Genomic DNA, 18,446 nt, shown 5'->3' with positions numbered 1-18,446 from the left:
TAGTGAAATCCTAAGAGGCTCTACTATTTTACTACCATAAAGAACAGATATCAATGTCTCAGAAAATTCTCAACAAATGACCCCATCTCCTTAGAGTGAGCATATTTCAGCTTTATCCTAAACAAGTGGCAAGTATAAATGTGACTGGCAGGTTTGCACAGGTGAGAACAGAAACAGCTTTCCCCATCAGTCTTACAGCAAAGCAGAACAATTCTGACCCGCCACCCTGGAATACCCAACATCCTTCAGGACTATAAGGGCTTGTCAGAGCACAATCATTCATTCGTTCAATAAGTTATTGAGTGCCCATCATGTGCAAGGCGTTGTGCTAGGACCTGGTGAATATGGTGGACAAGAAGATAGATGTGGCACCTTTCTGATAAGGTTTGCATTCTAGCTAGGGAAATCCAACATGAAACAACTCTTTATGTAATTATTTCTATCTAGGCACAGAACGTTTTAAAATCACAGAGGATCTGACCCAATATGAATAAACTACTTACTGGAACAAGGAAAGCCAAAGTCTTGCCAGATCCAGTTTTGGCAGCTCCAAGAACATCTTTACCTTGCAAAGCCAATCCAATGGTCTGCTTCTGTATCTCGGTTACCAAACGGTACTGGGCTTCCTGCAAACCTGATATGTGGAGGGGAGGAGAATGACACTTTAGAAAATATGGCTGAACTGTTCCGCCCCCTTGCCCATCCCAAAATTCATATGTTGAAGCCCTAACCCCCAGTACCTGAGATTGTGACTGTATTCAGAGACAGGGCCTTTAAAGAGGTGATTACCGTTAAAACGAACACATTAGGGTGGGCCTTAATCCAACCTGACTGGTGTCCTTATAAGAAGGGGAAATTTGGACACACACAGACACACCAGGGGTGTGACTGCAGAGTGACAACCAGGTAAAGCGGCAGCAGGAGGGGGCCATCTGTAAGCCAAGGAGAAAGGCCTGGAACAGATCCTTCCGTTATGGGCCTCAGGAAACCAACTGTGCCAGCATCCTGATATTTGGAATTTCAGCCTCCAGAACTGTTTGTTTAAGCCGCCCAGTCTGTGGTATTTTATTCTGGTGGCCTTAGCAAACTAACACAAAAGATGTCACATTTTTGTTTGTTCTCTTATTTTAGCTAACATAATTAGATTTCATTTTAATTATTCAGAGCCCCCGGCATCGTTTTTACCAGTATTCTCTCAACAGTCCAGAAAAAATGAGAATGACCAACTGGCAAAACTCAAATTAATTATTTTCTTGTTATAGGTTTTCACAATATCCAAATTATTTGCCAAAAAAAGATTTTCCAGGTTAAACTCTCTAAACCTTTCTCCATTTATAAAAAACATCATGAAATCCAACACCACCAAGATCGCTATATACCTACCTTTCAATGTTTTTCTGGACAAGGGGAAATCTGAAAATCTTGCAATTTCATTTACATTTATCTGGAAAAAAAAGAAAAAGGAGACTGTCAGCTAAGACAAAATAACATACTGTGTAATTCATTTGTTTCGCAACAAAATCATTTTTTGTCTACACTGTGTTTGCCTAGCTTATCCTTGGTACTGCAGTATAGAATTCAACCTTCACTTCTAATTAAAAACAAGCATTCCTTCTGAAAGGTAATATCGAGGAAGCTGATATGATATGAATCAAAAATATAAGTTTGTAACCATTTCAACTGGTAAAAAAAACTTCATTCACACAAAACACACACTCGCCACTACTACTACCCTGAACATCCATCACCTCTAAGATGTGAGAAACACAGTAAATCATCGCCATTATCAATGTTAGGAAGAAAATTTACTCTCATTTCATCCTTCAAGGAATATCAGTTTAAGAAATAGGGGCAAAATAACTACAAATCACAGCCCACCATGAGAACAGTTCTATTTACACACTTTGGAGACTAGATTGAAGTTAGTTGGAGAAATATATCTTGTTAGCACAAACCTTTCAAAGTTTTAACCATAAATCAGTGGCACGTGAAATACAACCTGACAATTAATCCAACCTGACAACTACCTATTTGGGGGTACACTGAAGGAGGGGTGTTATTTAACAACAACCAGGGGAAGTGTCTCTGTCATGCTTTTGAAGCCACAGTAAGTAACATTTTGGCCTTTAACTTTACATTATCTGAGTGTCCATTACTGATGTTGTTCATTAGCATAAACCCAATTTTCTGAATTTCATTTCAGCTGCTCAGGAGAATTATTTTATTACAGATGCTAAAAGCAAGAACTACTGTTCAGATCTGGGAATATGCTGCCAAATTATTCATGATTCACAAAAGGAGAAAGTTGCATTTGTAAGGTTCATTTATTTAAATTACACCCCAGGCAGTAAAGGCATGACAGTTTGTATTTCATTTTACAGTCTACACATATCTTTCCCAAGATTCTGAATGTAGCCCAGACAGGGTTATTCTCCAACTTTAAAGGCTGAAAACACAAATATTAAAACATTGCCTTAATCCCTACAAATTATTCCAGATAACATTGTAGAGGAGGTAGAATCAGTGTACTAGCATTAGAAAGACAAAAGTTCATTAGAATAATACCCTGTCCCATTCATGAACCTCAATTAGACAGTAAATCTCTCAAACAGGACACTAAGATGGTGCAGTCCACCCTTGCACCTGTGGTATATCAGCTAAACAGCTGTTTTCACAGAGAATGGAATGTTTACAGAAAAAGCTAGAGGGGCAACATGCTCTTCAATCCCTGCCAAAGACACAGTACAGGCAAAGCAGGCTACTCAGACGAAATACTGCACATCTCTCTAAAGTCTGTTAACCTCCTAGACAGAAAGTTTGAAAGAATGAAACTGTTCCAGCACTCTATCAGCCACTACAATGTAAAGCTATACAACATATTCTCAGAAGTCACCAAAGAAACAGAAGGAAATTTTTACTCCACTGATGATCTAGAACAGAGGTCAGGAAACTATAGCCCAATCCAATTTGCTGCCTGTTTTTGTAAAGTTTTACTGGAGCACAGCTAGAACCATTTATCAACATATTGTCTATGTAGTTCTAACAGAGACCGTAAGCCTAATACTGACTATCTGGCCTTTTACAGAAAAACTTTGCCAAGCCTGTTCCCGAACACTCTCAATTATATTCCAAAGAACACTTAGAAGCCACAGCAGAAAATAGCTATGGTTCCTACAAACAAAATGACACTCTTTCCCTTCCTTTCATTCCTTTCTTTTCTTAAAATCACTACCGCTTCCCAATCTTCCCACTCCCTCTAAAATCTGTATCATGCTTCCTAAAGCAAAGAATGGATGTTTCTTTCTGTGACTGTACTTGTTAGAAGACTTTCCATCTCTGGTGGAAAAGTTGAAGGGGAGAGAGGGAGAATAGGGTGGATATCACTTAAACACCCTCCTATACTTCTTACAACTCTCTCCTCACAACTCTTATTTCTCACAGAAGTGAAAAAAAGCTTTTACATCCTGAAAGGAGGAGAAAAAGGTTAAAAAATTTCCTAGAATGCTCCACCTATTGCAATCAGGATAAAAGAGTAATCTGCCTCAATTCACACTAGACCAAATTATGATTAAGGGGGAAAAAACTCGGATTAGAGTCCAGGGGCTCCTATACGACACAGCTGATAACAATAGTCTAAATGAATTCCAGGTGTAGGGAGTTGAGTCATTCAGCAATAGTGAAAACAGGTGAACTAAAAGAAATAGCTCAACATTTCTCAATAAGCTTCAATCCCCAATTGCCCATCAGCCCCTCCAACACACACCCCCCATGTGATGGCCTTAGAAATAAGCTACCTAGATATCCCGTTGTGGGGAGCATAGTTGACTGAAGATGCCAGCAGTCACTCCTCTAGATCCACCACTGGAAAAGCCATGCTTCCCTGGCCTGCTCCCAATGACTAAGCATGGGAGCAGTAAGACTGCAGGACATGGCATTCCGCTAATGGGCAACTCTGGCCTGAAGACTTTCTACATGCTCCTCCTTGCATCGTCTCTTCCCCTCCCTAGTCCTGTTCCCTTTCCTTCACCTGACATACATTTTCCCCCAATAAATCTCCAAATCTGTCTCTCACAGGATCCAAGACCTAGACCATACCTGTAGTCTCCTGCCTGGTCTCCCAGCCTCCAAACTCTGTACAGCTTGGCTATGTTCTCTAATTGACCCCAGAGACTCCCCACTGCTTCCAGATAAAGTCTCTGAACACAGCCTCTGGATAAGCTTCCTACTGTTGCTGAAACAAATTACTATAAACAGTGACTTAAACCAACATAAGTTTAGTAACTTAGAGTTCTGCAAGTCAAAAGTCCAAAATGGGTTTCACTCAGCTAAAATCAAGGTGTTGGCAGGGCTGCATTCTTTCTGGTGACTCTAGGACATAATCCATTTCCTTGCCTTTTCCAACTTCTAGAGGCTGCCCACATTTCTTGGCTTATGGCCCCCCGTTCCATCTTCAAAGCCAGTGTGGGGGACTGGAATTGGCCATCCTAAGATACGTCTCTTTGGCATGAGGAATATTTTAGGCTGCTTACTTTTAAAAAGCTGCAGACAGGAAAGAAACTCTGAGAAGTAGACTTTACTTACCCTTTGTTAAGAGACATTTACATTTGTAAAGGAAATGTCTATCTGTAAAGGTGTCTCCTTCTTTACACCAGGAAGAAGGGGGCATGACCTTATCTTCAGAAACTCTTAATGCGGAAGGCAAGGACTTAAATCAGCATAATAATCTTACTCTTGTTTACTGTACTTGTCTGGTAACCTCCCCCAATATCCTCCTTTGTCTTTAGCTGAAGATGATATCTAAGGTGGTGGCTTCAGCCATTTTGGTGAGTTGCTCAGTTTGCCTGAGCCTCTCCCATGTACACGTTATAAAGTTTTGTTTAATTTTCTTCTGTTATTCTGTCTCATGTCAATTTAGTTCGATGTCCAGCCAAGACAACCCAGAGCACTTAGAGGAAAGGTCTTCCTCCCCTACACCAGCCAGCAAAGAACAGTCGAGTCTCTCTCACTTCATAGCACTTTGAACACTGACTCTTCTGCGTCCTTCCTCCACATTTAAGAACCTTTGAGTGATTATATTAGGCCCACCTGGATAATCCAAATCAATCACCCTATTTTAAGGTCAGCAAGTTAGCAACCTTAATTATCCCTTGCCATGTAAAGGTGTCTCCTTCTTTACACCAGGAAGAAGGGGGCAAGACCTTATCTTCAGAAACTCATGACTTCAGACACCATGTAAGGTTTTGGGGATTAGGACACAAAGATCTTTAGGAGGCCATTATTCTACCTACTACAGCCATCCACAATCCACCTTCTTCCTTCTTCTCCAACCTCATCTGAAGCCAATTCAGGAACACATACCACACTCCAAGGACTATTTCCCCCCTCAAACAACACCATGTATTTTTACATCTTTTTGTATTTCCTCACGTTGCTCCTTCCACCTACAATATCCTGGCCAATCTTTTCTATCTGGAGAACCCATCATTCAAGAACTCATGGCTACCACAAACCACTGGACAGTTTGTTCACTCCACAAAGGCATCTGGTGAGGCAGTGGGGGGGGAGGGGGACGGGGGCAGAAATCTAGCCCACATTCAGCTCCACAAGCCAGGCCTGAGGCTGCAACCTCAGGAGAAAGGGGAGCACTCCAGATGAAACACATTTCTCTCATTCATCTGGCCAGAAAAGGTGTGGTACAGAATAACTCAACCTTTTTCCCCCCTCATTACACTATCCTCTAACTCCACAGCACTCTACATATTTACTATTATAACATTTGTCAAAATGAATCAACTCTACCCCACCTGCATCACAGTTCCCTAAGGACACAGACACGTATTTTTTTTCTATTATTTGTAGGCCTCAACAAGTACCTGTCAAATTTTTCCAAAATGTTTCTGAATCAAATTGTTCAGTATTTCACCAGTGAGGCTACTGAGCACCACCTGGGTACTGCAGCGCTGTAATAAAACTTCCATGCACAAATGCAACCATCTGAGGAGCCATATGGTGAAGGTCTGCCCCTTAGCTACCTAGAGAATAACAAATCTGCTATGATTGTATTGTAGTATTGGTAGCCCTGGCAATTTGATTTCACACATTTATTTGTGGACAAAATCTTAAAAAAAATATTTCTAAGATTAAAAAAAATAGAACTATACTTAGAGGAAAAAAGCTGTGCCTTCAACTTAGTGAAAAGATGGGATTTAAACATTTGTGCACTGAAATGCAATCAGGTGTAGTGGTTTGGAGCTCTGGCATCAGACCTAGACTACCTGGCTCAGAACTTTTTCACTTACTAACTTTTTAACCTTGCTGTGCCTTAAAGTTTCCTCACCCCTATAATGGGAACAATCTCATAGGGTTGTTTGTTGTGAGGATATGGCAAGCCAACATGTATAAAAGCTTGATAAATGTTAGTAATTATTATTAAAACAAGGGACCAAAAAGAATGGACTAATGCTACCAACCAGAATAAAACCATATGGAAAAGGTCATCGTGCACCAAACAACATCCAAACACTGAATGAGCTCTACTCAGCAACAGGCACCATGTTACCGGTCTCTGGGTACAGCAAAGGTGAGTGTATCAATAGTCTCTGACCTTCAGAGGTTCATGGTTTAGTGGGAGATTTAAAGTTAAACAAAGAAGCCAATCATCACAGCCTCGTGATAAATGCTATAATAAAGGCATGAACAAAATCCTACAGACACAGTGCCCCTAACTCTACCTGGGAAGGTCAGGAAGAGAAGTTAGAGGTAAATCTTAAAGGATGAGTAGGTGTCCCTAGAGTGGCAGGAATGGGGGTGCTCACTGCAGGAAGTGGAAACATCAGTACCAGGATGAGAAGCATCAAGGAGCATGGCCAATTCACAAAACTGCACGCTGTTCTTTCAAGTATGCCCATCACATACTGCCTGGTTTATATACATCACCTCATTTGAGCCTCACAACACTGGGTGGTTAGTAATCTCTGTCAAATGAACAAACTGAGACATGGAGAAGTTAAGAAACTTGGCCAGTCAATACCTGAACTGAGTGATATTTAAACCAGGTCTATCTGACCACAAATAACTTATGCTTTCCCAGGACTAGAATGTGTTGACATGTTAAAGTGTCTGACCATTTTCCTGAAAGTAACTGTGAGCCAGGGAAGGGTTTTAATCAGAAGTAAAATGATTGGATTTTCATCTTGGAAAAAATCATTCCATTCTAGCAGCAATATGGAAGACAGATTAGAGGGGGACAAGGCCTAATATCAGTTACCTGTTTTAGTCATTGAAGTTTTGCTGGAACACAACTACATCCATTTATTTAAGTATTTCTATGGCAGTTTTTCTGTTACACTGACAGAGTTGAGTAGTTCCACCCTTGTGACCTACAAAGCTGAAACCATTTACTATCTGGTCCTTTACAGAAAATGTTTGCTGACTCCTGTTGTAAGCAATAGCTACTGCAGTAATCTAGGCAAGATATGATGGGGCCTAAACCAAGGCACAGCAATGAGGACAGAGAAGCATTTGAGAAATTCAACAAGGAGACTAGATCACCAGTGTGACTGACTGGATGTAACAGTGGGTAAAAGGGAAGTCTCTAGGATTACTCCTAGGTTTCTAGCTCAGCAGTGCTTAGATGGTGGGGTTAGTATGTGGTAGGTTAAATAACAGTCTCCAAATATGTCCATGTCCTCACCCCTGGAACCTGTGAATGTTACCTTAATGGCAAAAGTGACTTTGCAAGTGTGATTAAAGATCTTGAGATGGGGAGATGATGCGGGTGGGCCTTAAATGCAACAGAGGAGTCTTTATAAAAGAACGGTGGAGGTAGATTTAATACAGACCAGGAGAAGTCAATGTGTCCGTGGAAGCAGAGATGGGAGTAATGCAGCCACACGCCAAGGAATGCAAGGAGCCACCAGAAGCCAAAAGAGGCAAGAAATGATTTTTCCAGAGAGCCTCTAGAGGGAGCATGGCCCAGCTGACACCTTGATTTCAGCCCAGTGAAACTGATTTCAGACTTCTGTCTTCCAGAACTGTGAGCAAATAAATTTCTGTTGTTTTAAGCCACCAAGTTTGTGGTAATTTGTTACAGCGGCAACAGAGAACTAATACGCGGGACTGTGAATTTAGGAGAGGTTGCTGAGTTATGAGGGAAAAAGATAATGAGCTCAGTTTTGGACTTGTGTCATTTAAGGTACCCTATGACACAGTTAGGTAAAGAAATCCAGCACAGTCAAATAAAAAAGATAGGAACTCAGAAGAGCTCTGGGTAGAATACAAGAAGAAGGAGTCATTGGTCCACAGGAATAAACCTTGAGATTACACAAGAGAAGAGAGCGAGAAAAAGCACGGGCTGAGGCTATATCCCCTAAAAGCAATTCTAGTCAGATAAAAAAGTCCAAAACGCAATCTAATAGTAATTTACTTTACAATGGCTTCTTGAGGTGTTCTGTATACAGCAGTAGTAGTAATTATACAAGTAACATATGGAATATTTACACGTGTCAGGCAATGTGCAAAATGCTTTACATGCATTCTAACTCACCACAACAACTTATATGGGAGATATTATGTGTTTTAAAGACAACAAAAGGAAAGCAAACAGAGCAAGCAACTTGCCCAAAGTCACTCATTTGGTGAGCAAAAGCCAAGGTCAAATAATCATCATCTTCAAGCAAAAGCCCAAAACAAACTCTAAGCTCTATCTAACCTTAAGGTTGATCTAAGGGTCATTTAAAGGAAAGCTATACCAGTATGACACGTGATGATTTTAATTCCAGAAATGTCCCACGTGTTACATCCCTGATTATCTGCACTAGAAGAGGGCAATCACTGAGAGGCTGAGGGGGGTGGGTGAAGGCCAACAGATATGGGATTCCGGGGAAGGAAAAGTAGGGGTACCGAGAGCCTCCAAGGAGAGTGGGAGGGAAGAGGTCAAAACGGTAACTACAGGGAGATTTATCTGGGAACATCAGCTACAATGTGGGGATGGAAGGTACCAGAGACAGACCAGGAGTCCAGTTTTTCTACGCTGGTTCTTGGATGGGGACAGAAAGCAAGTAGAGAAAATGAGATGGGCAGACAGAGGTGGATGGATGATGTAGAGGGATCCAACTCTGGCAGAACGGTTGAAAGCAAACGCTCTGGGGCCAGCCCCGGTGGCCTAGTGGTTATGTTGCGTGTGCTGCGCTTCCGCGGCTGGGTTCGGTTGCGGCGCTGACACACCACTCGTCAGTGACCATGCTATGACAGCGACCCACATACAAAGTAGAGGAAGACTGGGGCCGGCGCTGTGGCGTAGCGGTTAAGTTCACAGCTCTGCTTCAGCAGCCCTAGGTTCGCAGGTTCTGATCCCAGGCATGGACCTAGCACTGCTCGTCAGGCCACACTGTGGTGGCATCCCACATAAAAGAGAGAAAGACTGGCACAGATGTTAGCTCAGGGCCAATATTCCTCACACACAAAAAAAACAAAAATAGAGGAAGACTGGCCACAGATGTCAGCTCAGGGCAAACCTTCCTCAGGGGGGAAAAAAAAAAGCAAAGGCCCTGGAATTACTAAGTGTAAGAGCTTAGGACAAGCTTCTATTCCTCCCAGAACCTCAATGTTCTCATCTGTAAAACGAGAAAAAGACCCACACCTCAGATCAAGTCAAATACTTAACGTAAAGCTCATGGTGAGCGGCTTAAAAATGTAGGTGTCGTTATTAGCATTACCGTCGTTAGCATTTCTCTGAAAGTTACCGCATTAATCTCCCTATCCTTCAGCACCACGGCATTTCCATCATTTTCTCAAGAACAGAGTGGCGAGCAGAAGAGTGGCCAGGACGGTCACGAGGCCTGGGTTGTGGCACCCCGCAGACCACCTGTGGGACCTCAACATGGCCCCGGCGGCCTCTCACCCACCCCTTCTCCAACCCCGTGGGCTAACGGCATGTTCCCCTTCCCTCCACCGCCCCTCACCTCAGGGACCCGCGGCCCCGCTCCCGGCCCGCCCCCCGAGCGGCGGCGGCCTCACCTTCTCGTAGTTCTGCATGAGGTGGCTGATAACCTCGCGCTCGACCTGCCACTCGGGCTTCTTCAGCTGCTTCCTCAACTGCTTCTTCTGGCTCTGTTTATGGCTGTGTTTCTTCTTCCAGCGATTGAAGCTCCGCACCGGGTCGGGCCGGGCTCCCGGACTCCGAGAGTCCGCAGTTTTGCCCATGGCGGCGACAGCAAAGATCACCCCCAGACACGAGACACCTAAGGCCAGGCTGAGGCGCAGGGCTGAGGAGACGCGGAACCAGCGTGGGGAAAGAGGCCAACTGCGCGTGCGCGACACCTGGAGCCCGCCCCCGAGCTTTTAAAACCGGGGCACGCGTCACTGTCGGCGAGGAAAACGCGCGTGGTGATTGGCTACTTGGATCCCGCTGGGCGTCGCGGGGCTGTCTCAGGGGGAACGGAGGCGGAGCGCTCTGTGGAAGAGGGCGGGCTGAGTGCCGGCTCGAGTTCCGCGGGTCTTTAAATGGACGCATGCGCGCTGGTTTCTGTTACTATGGTGACGTCGTACTACTTACCGCTAAAAGGGTGTTACACTCTTGCAGTGGGTTTACCCTGGCAAAACGTGCGCTAGCGTGCGCGTGCACACAGACACATCCACAATCTGTGAATTATAATTGTGATCCTCGTTTTGCCTATTTCAGCCCAGGGAATTGAAAGATTTGCCCAAAAATCAAACAGCTAGTTAATTTCTGGTTTCCGTTAACTGCAGGATATCTCCCTAGGAATAAAAATGAATATTCTATATTCGTCTGTCCCTCTGGATTTTCCCGTTTTTCTGGTCCCTCAGACTTTAGCTGCAGCAGCAGGGAACTGGAGCAGAGTCTAGCTGAATTTGCCTTAAAACGCTGGTATAAAGACAAAATAACTAAAAACAAAGAATTAAAATTTATTTGCCAGTGACCCCTTGGCCTAGTGGTGAAGTTCGGGGTGCTCTGCTTCAGCAGCCTCGGTGCCCTAGCACCAACCCACACCACTCCTCAGCCATGCTGTAGCAGCTACCCACATACAAAATAGAGGAAGATTAGCAAAGATGTTAGGGCGAATCTTCCTCAGGCAAAAAAAGAGGAAGATTGGCAACAAATGTTAGCTCAGAATGAATCTTCCTCAGGGGGGAAAAAAATTTTATTTGCAAGTTGTCCATTTAAGTGAATTGGCTTTCAGTGAATTGGTTTTTTAGCATATTTACCTAGTGCATCCACAGGTATACAATGGATGGAGGTAGGGGCAGAGTTGTGACAAGGAAAACAGGGAGATAGGTTCAAAGTCAGCATGCAGAGTATTTGGGCCCTCAAACTCCCTTTCCAACCCCACAAAGCTAGATGACTTCCCCCAACCACATGCCCATCCCCTAAGCAGAAGCTGGCTTGCAGGGGTGGGGAAGTGAACTAGAGAATCTCCACATTCAGCGTCACTAGACGTGGTGGAAAGTAAAACTCAATAAAGGGAGGATATATAAAAGTGTGTGTGTGTGTGTGTATATATATATATATACACATATACATATATATATATACACATATATCTCCACAAAAAATTAAAAATAGAACTACCATATGACCCAGCAATTCTACTTCTGGATATATACACAAAAGAATTGAAAACGGGGTATAGAAGACACATTTGCACACCCATGTTCGTAGCAGCGTTATTCACAATAGCCAAAAGGTGGAAGCAACCCAAGTGTCTAACCACAAATGGTGGATAAACAAAATGTGATATGTACATACCATGGAATATTATTCAGCCTTAAAAAGGAAGAAAATTCTGACAATGCTACAACATGGATGAACCTTGAGGACCTGGATATACATAATAGCATTTAGGCAGCTGCCAAAGAAATGTCAGGTCACCAATCTCCCCTTGGCTCTTCAGTGAAACCTACAGTCAATCATCCCTTCCACGCACTTACAGTTTCTGATCAGCCTTACTCAAAGATGAAAGAATAACCAAAGACCAGCAAACATTTGAGGAAATCCTTTAACTTAAAAGTTGGAAGTTAAGACTAATAAAACAACACAGAGAACAAATCTTCAAAGAACATCATTATTAATATTTTTAGAAAGATACAGCACTGTATCCATGAATAACAACAGAAACTATTCAAAAAAAAGGAACAGAGACTATTCAAAGAATAAAATAGAACTCTTAATAGAAGTCATTTTGTTATACAAATCAAATTTTAATAGAAAATAATAGAAAATTCAAAGTTTAATCACAATAAATAACTATCACATTCCAAGGTTATTAGAATTTAATAATTTGTAATGAAAATAGGCTCACACCTTGATTGCATAAAATGACATCTTCGTGTTAATTTCAATGCTTATTTGCTCCAATATCTTTTTTTCTGTAGAAATGACCCCTAGACAACCTTTCAGTTGTGACATTGAAGACGTTGAATAGTTTTTAACACATTTTAATTTTGTCACCGTACATTCTCCACTATCAACCAATATTCGCAAAGTTCCTAAAGGGCTAAAAAGGATTCATAAATGTGCTGGTAACAACTACTACAAATATAGGCAAAATTTCAGTGGCACTAAGGGCTATATAAAATTAAGGGAGGGCATGTAATATTAGTTCCTCATACATTGGTATCACATTTAGTATTATTCATCAGTTAGTTTCTATTGTAAATTTTTACATAGTGTGGTTGTTCATCATCAAAATTCTTCACACTACGTCTCCAAAACTCTGAAAAGACTATATTCCTTCAGTACTTTGAAACTTTTTTTAAAAAATTAGCTTATTTGAGAAAGCATAGCAGCAATGATACCCCAATAGTGATGAGCACTACTGTTCCCCAGATCTCAGTTTAAAAATCAAATGAACCAGAGCTCTCTGGAGAAATAACTAACTTCAGGGCTGGGGCAAAGAAAGTGCGGGATGAGCCTGGAATGTCTTGAGGTGCCAGAAAATAAAGAAGAGTTCAGAGAATGATGGGAATGAAGGGTATAGTTCTATTTCTTGACCTAGGTAGTAGATGCAAGAATGTTTGCCTAATAATACTTCATTAGGCTCTATACTTCTTTTATGTAGTTTTCTATACATACATTTTTCAATAAAAATGATTTAAAATACAAAATGTCCACACCAAAGACTCATGCCAAATTAGCACTGAGAAAATACATTCAAACATAGGTGTTTTCAAACATATACGTTTGGTTAGCGTTCTAACCATTATCTACATAATTTATCTGTAAAAATATCAATAATTTATGAAAGAGCATTGCTTACTGCTTCTAATTGAAAATCAGTGGGAGGATGACCTCAACTAGACTTTCACATCATATATTTTATAGTGACTTCAAAATTAAATAAATATTTAATATTAAAAATAATAATAATATTACTACTACTATTATTATTATTTGAACCAGATTTAAGTTTCCCAGATATCAATAGGTGAACAAGAGGATGCTTTTTTTTCTTGAGGAGAGATCATTTTCAATTTGCGATAACATCTTCACCTCAAAACTATAGCATTTCAAACTTTAGTCAGGTTACAGTATTTTTTTTCACTGTCAGAATTTTTACAGTACTGTCAGAAGGGTTTTTTGCCATTTACTTTGAATTCAGTCTTCAATGAACCTTTTATTGCTTTTGCTTTTACAGATAAAGTAACTGAACAAGATAGTGGCCAACATGGTATCATGATGTCATAAGAGGAGGAGAGCCTCATCCCAAATCACAAAGATTTCTTTGTCTCACGTTATTTTGGTTTCTGTTCTATGTTCATTCTTGTCTACTAAATATGTAGATCTGATCATTCTCCAGATGTGTCATTTGCAGAGCAAAATCTATGTTCATATATAGAAATGTTGGATTTTAGAAATCCTCAAATCTAGCAATAATTGTTACCTGTTCTACATGGGGCCCATGGAGATTGTAACTAAAATAAGTGAGCAATATTTAGCATATTTTGCCTTATTCAAATGAGTCAAATAATTTCATTCAATGTAACTGTGATAGTGTTACTTGTTCAGTTTTATATTTTATCCTCTAAATACAGTCTCTATTCCAGAGCACCAATAGTTACATACATAATACTTTTCATATTGGATTTCAATTTTGAACACTTAACACTTCTTGGATGTGCTTTTTCTTTCTCTTTATGATTTCTAAGAATATGTGACAAATGCCATCCTTTGCACCTATTTGCTTACTTGATTTTTTTCATTCATTGACAGTTTTTAATAAAAACAGAATCCTTCAAGGTACAATAAAGGAACCAGAATTTAGTAATTTTTCATTGTTTGAAAGAGTTTGTGTAAAAAAAAAGTTTCCAAAATTTCTACCTGTGCTTTTTTTTAAATTTAGATTTCTTGTTTGTGATAGATAATTTTCAACAAGAATGACCTATTATTTAATATTCAGGTTACATGGCCATGTACCTGAATTGGGAGAAAATACATATGACACAAATATATGTTCAATTTTTCATCTGTTATGGTTGACACAAAGGTAAGTAAATTCCTGTCCAGCTCTCAGTTGTACATTCTGATGAAATTACCATCTTTTATTCCAGTAGCCCTATATTTTCTCCAAAAGAACATATCCAATTTTCCAAATATTATTTCATTTCCCTCTATAATCACTTCTTCTTTTTTTTTTCTGATTCTATTAATTTTTAAATTATTTGTCTGATGTCTAGTAAGAAATTATATAATAGCTTTGTATTTTATCTCAGAATTTGTAAAAAATTTGAAACAATATACTAAAAAAGCTACTAAATTTTGACAGTGATTATTTTTGAAAAATGGCGTTCCATAAGAACAGGAAGCAAGTGTTCCTATGTAATTACCTAATGATTACCTTGAAATTGCTAAATTATTGTGATATATTATCTACTTTCAGGGCCTTATTTGTTTTGACTGGAAAATCATGGTTTTTTCCTTTTTTTTTTTGACAGATCTAATAGTTTTACCAAATTATGTTTTAGAGTTCACTGTTATGGGTCAATTTTTTCCCAGGCACATAAATGACATCTTCAATAATAGTTCTTTAAGTTTTTCTGCTCCGTACCCTGTAACTGCCTCTTTACATAGTTTCTGAAATTAAATACTGTTTAATTTCAAGAGAGTCCCACAAGATCTGAATAACTTGGCCTAAAGAAGCTACAAGGTGACCCATCCAAGTCCTCTTATCATGCAAAAACTGCAAATAATTTTTGGTAAATCAAGGATATGTTAACTTTTTTTATTGGAAAGGAAATTAATTATACAAAAATGTATATGTTTATTCAAATAAAGAAATCCCTCTTTGTTTCTTTGTGCCTTATCAATATAATCAGTCTGAAGTCATTTTTAGGATACTATACCTCTGTGGAAATTTAGAGATTTCAGCTTAGTTTGGTTCTCTCTTCTTTTACTCATATCCTCTAAAACTTGGCAGGGCCAACATTCAGCCACCTTAATCCCAGAGTGTAACCTCTCTGAAATTTTCAAGAAAAATATATTTACCTAATTGGCTAGTACTCATAAACTAGAAGGCCAAGAGGTTCCAGCCCACCGCAACTGTTGTGTTACTAACTACTTCCAGGAGAGATGAAGCAATGTTTGTCTCTGCATGCCTTTGTTCGTTCATTTGTCTAATTTCTGTGGATGCCTATAGTGTGCTGGTCATTGTCAAGCCTCAGGAAAACAAAAATGAATAAGAAATTGTCCTGACCTCATGGAGCTTATAATCTACTATAATGGTCTCCAAGGTTAGCTGCAAGCATCACATAGGAAGCTTTTAAAAAAAAAATACGTCCTCACATTTACCCACAAATATTCTGATTCTGAAAGTATGCAACAGAAACTAGGCAATTCTGATGCGATCGGCCAGATCAACTGGTCTGCCGATTACCTTTTGGGAACCTCTGGTTAGATTATAATTAATCATAATAATTAAAGCTGATTATAATTAATTATATAATTTGAATCAGTTACAGTTTAATGCCACTAAAATTACACCATAATAAAACTATGAAAGATTTACAAATGAAAGAAAAATGGTAATGAACAAAGTTTCCATATGCCCTTGATTCACATTTGAGCCATAGATAACACTATTAAGCCTAACAAAACCATTTCCACTCACCAAAGGTATCAATAAAGATTACTGTGGCTCTCACACTTAAGGATTCTGACGATGAGGTCTACTAGTCAAAATAGTTGAAAACTCATGCCCTAATAATTTGTCTGAGATAAACTAAACTTCTGTCGCTATTTTCATTTAGCGAGGAATTGGAACTTCCAGACAGTTCTTTTTAGTTCATCATGGGCCAGCAGGTGGCAGTCCCGGATCACATGCTATCTTTCTCTTGGCGTTAAACAGAATTCAGCCTGGGTTTTTCTAGCCACTAAGTAATTGGTTACTGGTCAGTTCATCTGCCTTATAACATTGAGCTTTTAGAACATGATTTACAATTAGTACTCCTCAAATTCTCTGGAATACTTTTGAATTCTTTCTTCCATCATATTTTTTCAGTTAAGAGTAATTGCTAACATTTATTGAGCATCTAGTAAGTGCAATGTTTTCTTTTTTTTTTTTTTTTGAGGAAGGTTAGCCCCTGAGCTAACATCTGCTGCCAATCCTCCTCTTTTTACTGAGGAAGATTGGCCCTGAGCTGACATCCGTGCCCATCTTCCTCTACTTTATATGTGGGACGCCTACCACAGCATGGCTTGCCAAGCAGTGCCATGTCCACACCCAGGATCCGAACTGGTGAACCCCTGGCCGCTGTAGCGGAACGTGCGCACTTAACCACTGTGCCACTTGGCCAGCCCTAGTAAGTGCAATGTATTGCTAGATTCATTGCATGAATTTTCCAGATGAGAAAACTAAAGCTAAGAAAGATTAAATAATATGCCCAGGTCACTGACCTAGTAAACAACAGCACTGATATTGCATCCTGGTTTACAGTACTGCAAAACATTTATAATTTCCATTTGTTTTATCACTGAACACCTTCCATCTATGCTGTTCTAGGAAGAATTAGGATCTTCATAAATAGTTTTTCTTCAACTGGGGCCAATCGTATTATTTTTAACATGAAACTGAGTTTGGTTATTTGAAATGATCTTGAATCTAGTTATCCACTACTTATGTACCATTTCCATATATTTCTACATCTTGCATAGATTAAATAAGAAGTCTTTATCAGGAGATTGCCAGTTCGGCTCTGACATGTAAAGAGTTTGGACATTGTCAATCCCATCCTCACAACATGAAAAAGTTGAACAAAGTGAAAATTAATCACTTTTCTTGGATCCATCAGAAAACTGAGTTTTGGGGGCAAATTGCCAGCATGAAAGGAGAAACAGGCAAATCCAGAGACTCACAGCTGAGATCTGCTGACCAAGAGCAGGAGCTGCTAGAGCCGTAAACTGTAGGAAAACTTAGATGGTAATTTTGATGACTTGCTGAAGGTTGAGTGTAGACTAGCATGTGAGTGGGAGCTATAGTCTTGGAGGGGGATGGCCCAATCCCACCAGGTTCTCAGGCTGAAGAAGTGGGAAAGATGCCTTTGTGGCTCTGGCCAGCATGAGGGGAAGAGGAATAACTGTGAAATATTCCTAAAGCCTTCTCGATAATAAACTGCCACTGTCCAGGGGAAACAACTTCACCAGAGGCTTGTCCCACACTCATGAGGGAAGGGCACCCCTCTTACTCCAGCCTTTCTACTCTTTCTCTCTCTCCTAAAGTGAGGGAGACAAGAAATACTTGTCAAGGTCATGGGCAAGAGATATAAGCCCAATAAAAGATTGAGACCAAATTAGAAAACTATAGACCACTCCCCTTCCTCTACACATTATCAACACTCCAGCAGGCCTTCTGTATAATAGTGGTGGACTGTAGCTGAAACAATTGCAAGACACAGGCTCTCTCTTAAGGAGGATAACATAGGAAAGCCCAAAGTCAAGAGAGAATACAAAATAAAGAACACTAAAGGAATTGGAACCTTCTGGTACCTAAAGCTACAGCAAACATTAAACGAAGCTCAACTCCTAGCTAAATTAACATAAATTCTCACACACTTCAGTTTCTATTATCCAATACAACACATCTAGCTTTCAACCAAAAAATTATAAGATACGTCAAAAGGTGAGAAAAAAGTCTGAAGAGGCAAAGCAAGCATCAGAACCAAACTCAGATATGAAGCAGTTGTAGGAATTATCAGACAGGAAGTTTAAAAGAACTATGACAAATATGTTAAAGGCTCTAATCGGAAACAGTAGGAAACATGCAAGAACAGATGAATAATGTAAGCAGAGAGATAGAAATATTGAGAAAGAATCAGAAGGAAATGCTAGAAATCAAAAATGTTGTAACAGAAACAAAGAATGCCTTTGATGAGCTTACCAAGATTTTCCACACAGCCAAGCAAGGAAGGAATCAGTTAACTTGAAAACAAGTCAA

General features: G+C 40.0%; 1 protein-coding gene across 2 annotated transcripts in view; it reads right to left on the bottom strand.

Moving 5' to 3' along the window:
• Positions 1 to 10,361, bottom strand: part of DDX10 (DEAD-box helicase 10) — a 275,285-nt gene extending 264,924 nt beyond the window's left edge. For both annotated transcript variants that reach the window (XM_070624851.1, XM_008524584.2), the window contains exons 1-3: positions 10,018 to 10,361; positions 1,384 to 1,444; positions 504 to 634 (exon numbers count right to left, since the gene is read on the bottom strand). In XM_070624851.1, the coding sequence (XP_070480952.1) occupies positions 504 to 634; positions 1,384 to 1,444; positions 10,018 to 10,203 (378 nt within the window). In that variant the 5' untranslated portion in view covers positions 10,204 to 10,361. The remainder of the gene's footprint in view (positions 1 to 503; positions 635 to 1,383; positions 1,445 to 10,017) is intronic.
• Between the last annotated feature and the right edge of the window lie 8,085 nt (positions 10,362 to 18,446).

This window comes from Equus przewalskii, chromosome 6 (genome assembly GCF_037783145.1).
Source record: "Equus przewalskii isolate Varuska chromosome 6, EquPr2, whole genome shotgun sequence".
Taxonomy (NCBI): Eukaryota; Metazoa; Chordata; class Mammalia; order Perissodactyla; family Equidae; genus Equus; species Equus przewalskii.
This window is presented reverse-complemented; position numbering and strand designations above follow the sequence as displayed.